We start from the raw sequence: 13,236 nt of genomic DNA on the forward strand, positions 1-13,236 counted from the left end.
TGAGGCCAACAAACTCAAGTCCATGAGAACAGAAAAGCAAAGGTCCAACTCAAGGTTTCCCACAGTGTTTCCCTACAAAGGTCTCCCACAGTGGCCAACCAGATGCTACTGGGAAGTCCAGAAGTGGGACAAGTAAGCAAGTAGTAATCTCTCATGCTGCTTCCTGACAACTGGTATTCAGATGCATAATACCATACTGGTACCATTCAAACCATGTATCCTCATAGGATTTACCAACTACAATCATTACAAAAGCCACACTGTTCACAAACATTCTTGCTATAGCATGTGCATTTTGTCTACATTTTGGGAGCTAGTACATAATAGTGACTAAGGCTGGAATTACACATCGTGGCTGCCATACAACCAGCATAAACAATAGTTCCCATCTCTTCCTGCCTTCTCTTTTACAATATTTGGCAAATTAAGTGGCTGATGTGATTTTATTATTTAATTGTCTTCTGTGCTTCACTTCATTGGCTACCACCTGCAGGAGCAGGGAAACTCACAACATCTTTGTCATGAAGAGTTAAGAATACAGCATGTAAACATATGGAAAGCCAACATCAAAAGTCAAATAAGACTCTAACTTCAGGTAAGATCCTTTTTGAATTCCAAGAAGACTGCTTCCCATATCCCTTTACAAGTTTAATTTGCATTTCCAAACTAGCAATGCAAATTAAACATGCAAAGAGATATGGGAGGCAGTCATCTGAGACAAAAATACTCTCTACCAGAAACTTTTAGGAGCTCAATTCACACTGAATTACCAAAGGGTTCAGCTAGACCAATTTATTTGAAATTAAATACACAGAATCCAGCCATTCTCCAGTTCCTGTGTGCCAAATTTCAGAGCTCTCTGCCCAGCTATTTCCATGGTTTGATCCCCCCCCGTTTCCCCCATAGAGTTGGGATGGTTAGGACGCAGTACTCCAAGATCAACCCGATGCTCCTGCTACTGTAATGGAGCACTATATTCCAACCATCTCAAATCTATGCGGGGTGGGGGTGGGGAGAGCACATGTTTTCCTTTCTTCACTGTCTGCATCAGACAGAAGTGCAGCAATGGGTTTCTGAGGCTGCACACTGCGCTATAGCCCTCTTATGGCCCTCCATCGGTGAAAAGACAGAAATACCACTAACTAAGCCATGTGGTTTGCTCAGGCATCTGAATGAGCTTGCATACAGATGGTCTTGTGCAAGGCCATCAAAATGAACATTTATTTATTTATCGCAGAAACTCTGAGTACTTCATGTGAGAACCAGCCTGAGAACTACCATTCCTCCCACCCCAAAAATATTGGGGTGGGAGGACAAAAGTTGGGAGTACAAAAGTTGGGGTGGGAGAAAGAAGTTGTTCTGGTTTAATCACTGCACCTAGTGACTATAGATGGGTTTGATTGATCTCCCATGCAGATATCCTTGCACTGTGATGTAGAAAAAAGAAAAGAAAAATAAATTAAAGAAAATGGGCACCATGCATGCACACACAGGTGCTCTTTGCCTACCTGGGCACAATGTGAAACTAACAATAGGAAACAGAAGGTGGGGCACCCCTGCCTCCTTTTGAACCGTACTGGCCAAAGAATGGGCAGAGCGGATCAGATGAAAATCTGCCATGTGAACAAACCAATGTTTGAAAAAGCATAAGGAACTGTAATCAATCATTATAAAAAGAAGCAATGTGAACAGCCCCGATTTACACTTATTGATGCTTATATGCACTTTATACACTCTCATCCTAATTCACACCACTTTACACTTTAGTAAAAACCCCAGTCTTGGAAACCTCCAGGCAAGCTGCTACACACATACTTTTGTTTAAAAAGCATGTGCAGCAGCCATGTGCGTTCCAATGCCATGTGCACGCTGCTGGGAGCAGTGCTGCAGCCACATGTGGCCTTTTGGACAGTGAGCGCCGTGCCTGGAAAAGTGGTGGAGCAGCAGAGGAGCAGGTAAGGACCTGCTTACCTGGTTTTTATGGGAACCAATCCCCACCCTGCCAAACTGGTTTAGATGAGGGCGCCCAAGCCGCTTCGGTGCTTCCCTAAGGAGGCACCTAACCGATTTGGGCACATCCGTATAAATGAAACTGTGAATTCAAAATATGCTGGTAAAGTGCACATTCTGGGCCCCCGAATCTTTTGACAGCTGAAATGCATTGTTTTGGTCTCATGAAGGATTATGGGACGCATGTATTTCACAGTCTTTCTGGAAAATACTGCAAGCCAAATATACATGCATAATGTTTTCTTCTGAAACCCTTCCCCTTGGTAACAATATTTAATGCACTAGGAAGATTAAAAAATAGAGGAGAAGAAAGGCGCCAAAGAGAAAACTATCACAGTTTAAAATTTGATAGTGACATGAGCAACATTTAAAGTAAAAGAATATGATTACACAGAAAAAGCACAAAAGCAAGCAAAGGTCTACATTACATTAATATTGCTTTGGTGAAATTCAATGGTATTAAAGAATGTAAGTGAGAATCAGACTCAGAAGGAATATTAGGGAAAGCATAAATAAGAGTAATAGGGTATATATAATGGTGCTCACAACAGTTTAACTAAAGAATGGACCACATGTTACAGTCTTACACCAATGTTTTAGATCAGCCAGCACTGCTGCGGGTATCTAAGGAAGCTCTGAGTCTTGCAGAAGAGCAGGCCCTTGTCGGCCCACACTCCAGGAGTGCAATTTTAATTGCAAACAATGTAAGTTGCACTCCCAAAGTGCTGGTGCATAAGTTTAAGTATGTATACACTTGCACAAGACTGCCAGTGCTTCCCTTGATGCCTGCAGCAGTGCTGGCTGATCTAAAACATTGGTGTAAGACTGCAACATGTGGTCCATGCAGCAGTGAGGGCCAATCAAAAATACCGGTGTAAGCCTGCACAACATATAAGCCACTGCCTGCAGTTCTGTTGCTCAACGCAGTTTGAATACAACTGATAACAAACAGTTCTGGACAAATTTACCTGGATTCTTATAGGCAGAGGAGCTTCAGTAAAAATACAGAAGTCCTCTGTCCCCCATCTGAAAGGGCGGTCACAGTAGTTTTGGTGGGGTCTGCTTGGACATTTCTTTATTTGGATGGACCTGCTGTGCTCTCCATGCAGCCAAATGCCTCTCTGAAAGCCCACAGGCAGCACATGAAGGTATCTATCCCTAGCCTTTGACATTCAGAGGTATATTGCCAAAGAACATGAAGGTTCCATTTAACTATCACAGCTAATAAACGTTGATAAACCTATCCCCTCAGGCCCATGCAACGGTCAAGGAAGACCTGGGGCTATTGCACTGTTGAAGCTAAACAGATATGGACCTAACTGGAGACTACTGCTCAGAGTTTCCTAAAGGAAGAGTGAGCCATAATGACATTTAATTAATTAATTAATGCAGCAGGTTATGCAAATAAGAACAAATGTGGGGATATGTACTTGGGTGATTGCTTTAGTGGTACAAATTTCTCCACTAAAGTGACATTTGGATTGTGAAGGAATTGTGAGATTTTAAGAATAGAAATTCATGGCAACCTGCTGTTGTTATATGAAACCAACAGTAGCAAAGTGTTTTAACCACACACAAATAAAGAAGGGCCATTATGCTGATCCACGGTTATTCACCAATGGGATACTACTTACTTTTTCACCAGGAACTCCGATTGGGCCTTGTGGACCTGGAAGCCCCTGTTAAAAAGAATCCAGAACATAAGGACCACAATAGACATATTTTCACTATTTAGATGTCTCATTAGTTTGATTGAGAAAGTCCCTTTAAAGTCAGAGAGATCAAGAGGTGTGTGACCTTTTACACAGGCTACTCTGCTGGGGGTGAATATGTAATATGATCCAATTCAAAACCCTCCTACAGGTGTGGCTGTTCTTGCTGGCATGCAAGGAGCTCTGAATGAGTCATTTTTCTCTCCAGAGGAGGAGCAAGGGGGCGGGGGAGAATCTCTGCAAGCTGGCTTTAAGATTCTGCTCCCACTTGCAGTGGGAATAGTTTCAGCATAATTTATAAATGTCTACAAGCAAAAATAAGCTCAGCTCCCACCAATACCCTTCTTGCTCTGTCTCTGTTCAATATTTTCTTACATGAAAAGGTTACAGTTGCTGAGGACTTACTTGTGGGCCAGGGATTCCTTGTTGACCAGGAGGTCCTGGTTCCCCTTGAGGTCCCTGTTGTACAAGGAATACACAGAGAGAATATTTGTTCACAGCAAACACAGTTATATACATTTACTGTTGATGTATTTCACCACCACCTTGTATAAGCTCAGCATATGTTACCTAATTTGCTCTTTGGTGATTCTTGATTAAATGGATAACTTGAAACTGTATTCATTGAGGACCAGTAATCTTTTGCCCTTGTTGATGATACTGAACAATCCATTGAAGCTCCACACAGGGAACAACATGAAAGCAAGGTGGGTGGTTTTTTTTGTTTTTTGTTTAATTGTATAGTATTCCATTTTGTTTAATTGTATTGTATCTGAGCATTATGTGTCAGGCAAGTCTTTTATTTCACAGGGATCACACAATTAGATTTAATATATTTACACGTTAGAATAAAGGATATATCATTTACTATTTACTTTCAAGTCTCTTTGAAGCTTTTGTCTCCTGCCCCCAGTAAAAACTGATTCACCTACCAAATTTCCCTTTGGACCTTGTGGACCATCAACACCTGAAATTCCCTACATCAAAGAACAAAGCAAAAATACTATGTGTCATACTTCAATTTGTGGAAAAGTCAAAATACAAGATATTGCTTTAAAAAAAATAAAAATACATACAGGCTGTCCTGGGGGGCCAGGAGTTCCTCTCGGGCCCAGTAGCCCTCGCTGACCCTGGTGAGAAAGATAACTATAATTAGGTCTTTGGTTTAGAGAGCACATGAGAAGAAGGGAATAAGCCATATTCAGCCTCCTTTCTGCAGGATCTGTAGTAGAACAAGGACCATCCTGCTGAATCTCAAGCAGGATCTGGCATCAGGCCTTACTCCTCCCTTATGGGAGAACACACACACATGGCACAGGTGAGACAGGATGTACCAAAATCTCCCCCAGGAAGCTGCACTCTGGCTCCCATTCATGTGTTCCAAACTGCATAGGAACAACATATTGAACTTGTAACCTTTGTAGACCTCTCTTACACTTCTCATCTATAGCTTTAGTTTTGTATCACAAAGACATATGATACACTTACAGGAATGATACCCAATAATAATGATTAAGTGACCTAGTGCAAAAAAAAGTGTATATAGGTACTTAGCTTCTATTTCAAATCAATAGAATCAAGGGACATCTGGATTTAAATGTTGTTCTGGCAGCATTATGGGACACAAAAGCAAGTCTCAGGATTGCAGAGAATGTCCCCCTCCCCCATACTGTGTTGCTGAGTACCTATGAATATAAGTATTCATACTGCTGTGCTGTGTTGAGTACCTATGAATATAAATGTATTCACATGAATTCCCTGCTCATGCAGTCCATCCAGCACAAAAAAGGTAGAAAGATTGTGCAGGCGAAGTGTGCATGCATACAAATGTACACATATAAGCACCTGATCAAAATCCTATTATATAATGGAGGGCATACGCACAAGACTGAGATACATCTATGCACTTCATTGAATATAGGATTCTATGAAAACTAAACCTGTGTGAACCAGTTCAAAGACTCTACATACTAGATAAAGCTGGATAATTAGGTTATAGGTTTCAGCCAACAAATCCTAACCACTTCAGAGTAAATGAGATCTGGGTCATTTCATGCATGAGAGTGCATCTACAAATAGCTTCCATAATAAAAATGCGAACAGAAGGACTTAAACCATGTGTGCTCATGAATAAAACACAGGTATATTGAGAACCCCAGAAGCAGGGACAAAAAGAGTGCTTTGTGGTGTATTTCAGGGTCCAAAAATAGTACCATCGATAACACTCTTTATGGACAAAGACAGTAGAAGTCAGGTATGTGGGCTGAATGTTTCTCTGAAATATCACTTGATTCCAAAATGATCTCCAAAGCAGAGAGTAACTTTCCAGAGACAAATTAATTCACAAAGGAGAGCTTTCTTTGCAAAAATGCACAGCATGAGAAGTCAAAACACACTGTGAGTAGTTCTAAACAATGACAAAATGTTCCTTACAGCTTCACCTGGAAGGCCTCTTGGTCCAACCTCCCCATCTTCTCCCTGTTGTTATCAAAACAAAATGAAAGGGTTAGTGTATAGAATAAACACTTCAATTTAGATTTTTTGTGTAAAAACCAAGACTATGAATAATATACCCTCATTCCATCTTCACCAGGAGCACCAGGAGGTCCTTGAGGTCCACGGTCACCCTTTAGATTAAAAAAACTGTGTTAAAATCATGCTTATGGGAAGAGCTATGTCTGTGTGCCGATGCATATATGAGATCCAAGTGAGATCCAAGCAAACTCTTTGTGTTTCATGCGAACATGTCACAACCCATCTGCAGTAAACAGATAGCAAACCAAAATGTTCTATATCACTCTACAAAGGTGTCAATTCAAGACTGGATTTCAAGCCTTTGGCTACAATCCAACACACAGTAAGGCACGCTTGAGCACACTGAAATCAGTAGGCTATATTATGCCTAACTCTGTGCTGGATTGCAGTCTCTGTTTAGATTTCATATAAATAAGGGTAATGCTCAAAATAGTGCAGAATCATTAAAATACGGATTTCATTTTCTTGCCAACCTTCTTCATCAGTTACCAGAAATACGAACTATGTTGTGGGTAAGCATTTCTCCAGAACATACATGTTCATTACTTTGTGACTGCAACATCAAATAATGGCATACATGTGTAAGTGAGTAATCACAGATCTAATACTGCAGACAGAACCTCTGTATACCTAACATCACTTCAAACAGAACCAGTTCACACATTCATCTGCTATTCATTTTGTGTGATGAAATAGTGAGAAATTAACACATGTAGATGCATGTGTGAACCAACCCCAAGTGAACAACACCACATTTTCTTGGTTTCAGAGCTACAATATAGTATCATAACTTCGGTAAAAGAAGGCCCTTGAATTTCTGAAGCTTGAAAAGAGACTTCCATGTTAAAGTTGAAATGTTCTGCTTAGTAAATGTTCCAGCCAAACACTGTTTCAAATGTGCATATGTCAATTCACGTCTCAAAATCCAAATTCAAGCATTCAGTATTCCGGCTTTCAAAATGTGGCATTTGAATATTGTGTTCCCAGTTTGTTTTCAGTTTTTGAAATTAACTCTAAGTTGTGTGAGCATGAAAGAAGATTCAAAAGTTGGAAACGAAACTTTCAGCCCATACAAGGTCATGAAACTTGAATAGCTAATTTATCCGAACTTACATGTGCAAGATATGTCTATCTGTATTATTATGACCCAGCTATTCACCAGGAGATGTAACAAAGATGAAATGATAGGATCATAGGAAAGATGAATGAAGAAAATAAACGATGAGCATAACCATGATTTAGTTACTCCTCATTTGTATTTATGTTTGGCTAAGTTACCTTGGTAAGAATCCCCACCCGATGTGATGAGCCCCTGGTGGCGCAGTGGTAAAACTGCCGCCCTGTAACCAGAAGGTTACAAGTTCGATTCTGACCAGGGGCTCAAGGTTGACTCAGCCTTCCATCCTTCCGAGGTCGGTAAAATGAGTACCCAGAATGTCGGGGGCAATATGCTAAATCATTGTAAACCGCTTAGAGAGCTCCGGCTATAAAGCGGTATATAAATGTAAGTGCTATTGCTAAGTGCTATTGCTATTAGGTGAAAAATGTGGAGTGGACAGCTCCTAGGAGCTGCTACAGGCTCCACGATTACTTGCTTAGCTTATCTGTGAACGTCGACTATACTAATACCCATTAATTCAGTTAGTGTGGGCATGAGAACAGAAAGACAAAGGGTGGTTTTAAAAAACCATAAGTTAGACACCTCAGGATTAATGCAAACAGGAAACTGTATTGTCAACCATGAAAGAGCCAAAGGTTCCTTTGTCATTAAGTAACATTGGGAGAAGGTTACCAAAAACATGACATTAATCGAATAAATAAATAAATAGATAAATAAATAAATTAAATAAATAAAACCCATTTTTCTGTGATGTTTAGTGATGGCAACTAATCCCAGTGATGGCAGCTGGTTGCCCATAAAGAAAAGGACATAAGAGAGAGTGTCAATATTTGATGGCAATTGCAAATGGCCATGTTATTATGTGATAATTGAAATCTCTGATTATCAAAATATATGCATCAATTTCTGATACTATCATCCCCCTTTAAAAAAAAACCACCTGTAAGTTAGGTCAGATTCTGTACAAGGTTGTAAATGTTAACATTTGGTTTCCCAGGTCATTTGTAAGGATCTGGATAGGAAGCTGCCTTATACCGAGTCAGACCATTGGTCCATCTAGCTCAGTATTGTCTACACAGACTGGCAGTGGCTTCTCCAAGGCTGCAGGCCGGAACCTATTTTGGAGATGCCAGGGAAGGAACATGGAAGCTTCTGCATGTGGATGCTCTTCTCAGAGTAGGTCTAACCCCAAAGGGAATATCTTACATCGCTCACACGTATAGTCTCACATTCAAATCCAAACCAATGTGGACCCTGCTTAGCAAAGGGGACAATTCATGCTTGCTACTACAAGACCAGCTCTCCAGAACATCTGGCTGTGCTAGTGTTCAAACTATATCTCAGGACAGATCATTTCTTTTCACGATAGGTTATGCTAGGTAGCTTTCATTAAAAAGAACTCAGAATAAAGCTCTAGAGATGATGAACATTTATGTGCGTTTAGCAAAATATTTATATATCTGTGGCTTTCATAAGGTTGCTCACTCTGTTATTATTTAAGTTTCATAAGTACACTAGCAAACTCATCATCATGACACATCATATGTATGAAGAGAGAAGACCGCATATTGCAAGGACCTATGGAAGATGGAGAATGCTACACACACACACACACACACACACACACACACACACACACACACACATACACACACACCATATAGCAATAGCACTTACATTTATATACCGCTCTATAGCCGGAGCTCTCTAAGCGGTTTACAATGATTTAGCATATTGCCCCCCAACATTCTGGGTACTCATATGTGTTGGTAAGAGCTAGGACACTCAGTCTCATGGATGCAGAGCATATTTTGTCCTCATTGCAACAGTGTTCCTGAATGCAATGCTACACTGGTCAGGTTTTCACTATCACATGAATCATTACTGAATGGTGATTACCCACACGAGTGTGATTGTGTGAACCCACGTCACATTGGGAATCTTGATTTTGTTCCAGGGCAAAAACCAGCATCAAACATCTAGGATCTGAAGTAGGCTGGCAGAGCTTGGACACTCCAAGCCAAAATCCACTGACCGCGTGAGCATATGCCTCTTACCTATCCTAGTTACCTGCATACAGCATGCCCTTACCTTTGCAGGATATCCAACATTGACATCCTCTGATAGAGAGGATGCCACACACAGACACTCTAGCATCCCAATCCTACTCCATGATTCCCAATCCTGAACACCTCCACTGAAAGCATATAAATGTTCACCTTCTGGAGCTTTTTAAAAAGTTTTCTTTTAATGAATGATATATAGTGTAAGCGATCATGAAAAGGAATTATCTGTCCTGAGATATAGTTTGGAAATCAGCACAGCCAAATACTTACAAATGACCTGAGGAACCCAACGTTAACATTTAAAACCTCTCTGCCTGGCAATACGCCATGTCACACTCACCTACACTGCCCACCTGCACCTGACTGAGCATGTAAAGATGACTTGCCAAGGGCTGCATTCATGGACCGCAGCACGGCTGCTTTCTCACCTGTCTCTCCACCCACACTACTGCCTCTAAAAGCTACAGCACCACATGCCATAGCACAAGCATTTCACTCATGCTTCCCAGCCATACAGTGTTTTCTCATATACCTCCGTGCCAAGTGTTATAATTGCATCTAAAGGACTGTGATATGAAAAATGTGATATGAAATCAGTTTTTAACTGAACTGAATGGAATTTTTTTTTAATTTTTCATGAAAGCTTTTCTATCATCTTTTTTGCATTTTGAAGGTTAAGGTTTCAAAAGAACTGAATCACAAATCTAAGGGTATATGATAGAAGCCCTTAACTTGGTTGCATATTTGTATATGAAATATGTCAGCACTACCCCTCGCCTTGAGAAAGAGCAAAATATAGTTGCTCTCATCATGCACCTAAGGGTAGCAAAAATGCTCACTCAACCAAGCCACACAAGCTTGGACATAGACAGAGATTCTTTGGCTCTGAGACCATTTGAAAATGTTTACTCAGCTACAGAGAAGCAAATGTAACATGCACAATTAGTGATTAATGTACAGTGCCCTCTGCTGGTCATCGACTTCCTTGAGTTGATCCAGAACAGTTACTTGAAGGTTTGGTGATGCAAACATGATAAATGATAAAAATTGCACCCTTTGCTTGCCTCACCAGTAGGTCCAAAAGCATGGAGAATCATTAGGATTGTCAATAAAGTATATCACATTATTTTAAACTTGTAACTATCCCCATCTTATCCCCATCTTATCTATAATGTTGCAAAAAATATTCATCATGCAGAATTTTCCATACAAAAGAACACCCATACATGAGAGAACTACTTAACACATTCTCTCCTGTTAAAAAAACCTTGATCTTCTTTTGGATTTTTTTTGGAATTTCACCCAGTACAGCACTTCCATAATGTATACATTTTTTCAAATTCTACTGACATAATATGCCCTCTAATTGTGAAATTTCTCTCTCCCTGAGTATTAATTACATTTTTCCTGTGATAATTCCCTTTGGAAACTTGGCATTGTGTAAGAGTGCATTACATTCTTACCAGTAAATCAGCAAGTGTTATCATATCGCTCTATGCAGCCTTTAAGATAAAATGTAGGTGTGACATATTTTTACACCTAGGAAACACTGTTCAGTGGCAAATAATGCCAGTTATTATTAGAGATAATAACTGAACCTTATAGTACTGGATTCGTTAATAGCAAGAGATAATCAAAATCTCCTCCTCCTGCCTGGATAAAGCACCAGTTTATTCCCCCCTTGGGACATTATGAAGCTATTCTCACGATCCCTGGAAAGCGGGCTAAGGAAGCTTAGCCTTTTCCAGGGATCGTGGGAACCACCACGCAGGCAAGCCCAGTGCTCCCAAGGTGGCTAGCCTGCCTAATTACCCCTCCCCTTAGACGAGGTTAACGGAGTGAGCGCTCCGTTAACCTCAACTTTTTGCTCATGTGTTGCAATGGAGCGCAGCAACACACAAGTAGACCCCTGACTGGGAGGCTGCAAGCAGCCTCCTGAGCTTGGGGGTCACTCCAGGATGTCCAGCACACTCGTGCAAGGCATACTGGAACTTCCGGGGGCCACACGGCCCCCGATCCCCACAGCCCCCGCCGAGTCCATGACGGAGCAGGCAGTCGTGTGGGTGACCTATCCGGCTGCCCAGGGCTGCCGTTTGATCATCTGTGGGGACAGCAGTCTAAGCCCGCTCTCCCCACAGAACCCCCTCCAGCGTTTTACACCGATGGTGTGAAGCGCCCCTATAAGGCAGTTGGACTGACCTAAAATGGTTATTAGATACTGGTAGTTTTATCTTTATTATAAAATGAGAGCTTTATTTGAGTGTTATATATTTGTGTATATTTGTTTACATACATACTATTTTAGCCTTTTTATATTTAACTTTTATATTTTGTGAGAGTGTGTATGAACAAACTTGTAGAGTTTTATCTAGATCCAATCTGTAATTCAAATATATTACTATAGGAGATTTGGATTCTCTTTGGAGTATCTCGTAATTCCATTATGGCACTGAGTGCCAGCACATAAATCACAGGGGTGAAGTTAGAAATTGGTGTTGTAGGTATACACAAGCATGCTATGGAGTAATTATGTAATTTTGTCATGATGACAGTGTTGGCACCATAATCTGGGTGGCCTACCAGAGACTTTGCTCAGACCTTAGAACCCACTTTAAATACAGAGAAAAATATGGATATGAAACAATAACACAAAAATTATTAGACCACTTCTTAAGAAACCTTCCCTAGATCCCTCAGTGATGAACAGTTATAGGCCAGTCTCCAGTCTCCCATGGTTGGGCAAGGTGATTGAGAGAGAGATGGCTACCCAGCTCCAGGCAGTTTTGGAGGAAACTGATTATTTTGATTCATTTCAAACTGGCTTTAGAGCAGGCTATGGGAATGAGTCTGCCTTGGTTGGCCTGATGGATGACCTTTACCAGGGAATCATCAGAGGGAGTGTCACTCTGTTGGTTCTTTTGGATCTCCCTGTAGCATTCAATACCATCAACCATGGTATCCTTTGGATTGCCTGAGGGAATTGGGGATTCTGTCACCAATACTTTTTAACATTTACATGAAACCGCTGGGTGAGGTCATCAGGCGGTTTGGTGCAGGGTGTTATCAGTATGCTGATGACACCCAAATCTATATCTCCTTATCATCATCATCATCATCATCATCATCATCATCATCATCAAGAAATGGCATTCACTCCCTAAATGCCTGCCTACAGGCAGTAATGGTCTGGATGAGGGATAACAAATTGAAGCTGAATCCAAGCAAGATAGAGGTGCTCATTGTGGGGGATTGGAATTTGAGGGATGAGTTAGATCTCCCTGTGCTGGATGGGGTTACACTCCCCCAGAAGGAACAGGTACGCAGCTTGGGAGAGCTCTTGGATCCAGGCCTCATCCTGGTATATCAGGTGGAAGCTATGGCCAGAAGTATTTTCGATTAACTTTGGCTGATTCAACAGCTGCGTCCATTCCTTGAAGACAACGATCTCAAAACAGTTGTGCATCAGCTGGTAACCTCCAGGGTCAACTATTGCAATGCGCTCTACGTGAGGCTGCCTTTGTATGTAGTTTGGAAACTTCAATTAGTTCAAAATGTGGCAGCCAGACTGGTCTCTAGGGTAACCCAGAGAGACCATATGATGCCTGTTTTAAAACAGTTGCACTGGCTACTGATATGTTTCCAGGTGAAATACAAAGTGCTGGTTATTACCTTTAAAGACCTGAATGGCTTGGGTCTGGGCTACCTTAAAGAACGCCTTTTTCTGTATGATCCCCATTGCACATTGAGGTCATTTGGAGAGGTCTGTCTCCAGTTACCACCAGTACGTCTGGTG

At 41.1% G+C, this 13,236-nt stretch overlaps 1 protein-coding gene across 5 annotated transcripts in view; it reads right to left on the reverse strand.

Moving 5' to 3' along the window:
- Window positions 1-13,236, reverse strand: part of COL11A1 (collagen type XI alpha 1 chain) — a 382,842-nt gene that overhangs the window by 191,599 nt on the left and 178,007 nt on the right. For all 5 annotated transcript variants that reach the window (XR_008306906.1, XM_053249173.1, XM_053249172.1 and 2 more), the window contains 6 exons: window positions 6,296-6,349; window positions 6,156-6,200; window positions 4,799-4,852; window positions 4,655-4,699; window positions 4,128-4,181; window positions 3,645-3,689 (listed from right to left, as the gene is read on the reverse strand). Coding sequence is in view for 4 of the 5 variants with exons in the window: in XM_053249173.1 (XP_053105148.1) it covers window positions 3,645-3,689; window positions 4,128-4,181; window positions 4,655-4,699; window positions 4,799-4,852; window positions 6,156-6,200; window positions 6,296-6,349 (297 nt within the window). In the remaining variant the exon portion in view is untranslated. The remainder of the gene's footprint in view (window positions 1-3,644; window positions 3,690-4,127; window positions 4,182-4,654; window positions 4,700-4,798; window positions 4,853-6,155; window positions 6,201-6,295; window positions 6,350-13,236) is intronic.

This window comes from Hemicordylus capensis, chromosome 4 (genome assembly GCF_027244095.1).
Source record: "Hemicordylus capensis ecotype Gifberg chromosome 4, rHemCap1.1.pri, whole genome shotgun sequence".
Lineage (NCBI taxonomy): Eukaryota > Metazoa > Chordata > Lepidosauria > Squamata > Cordylidae > Hemicordylus > Hemicordylus capensis.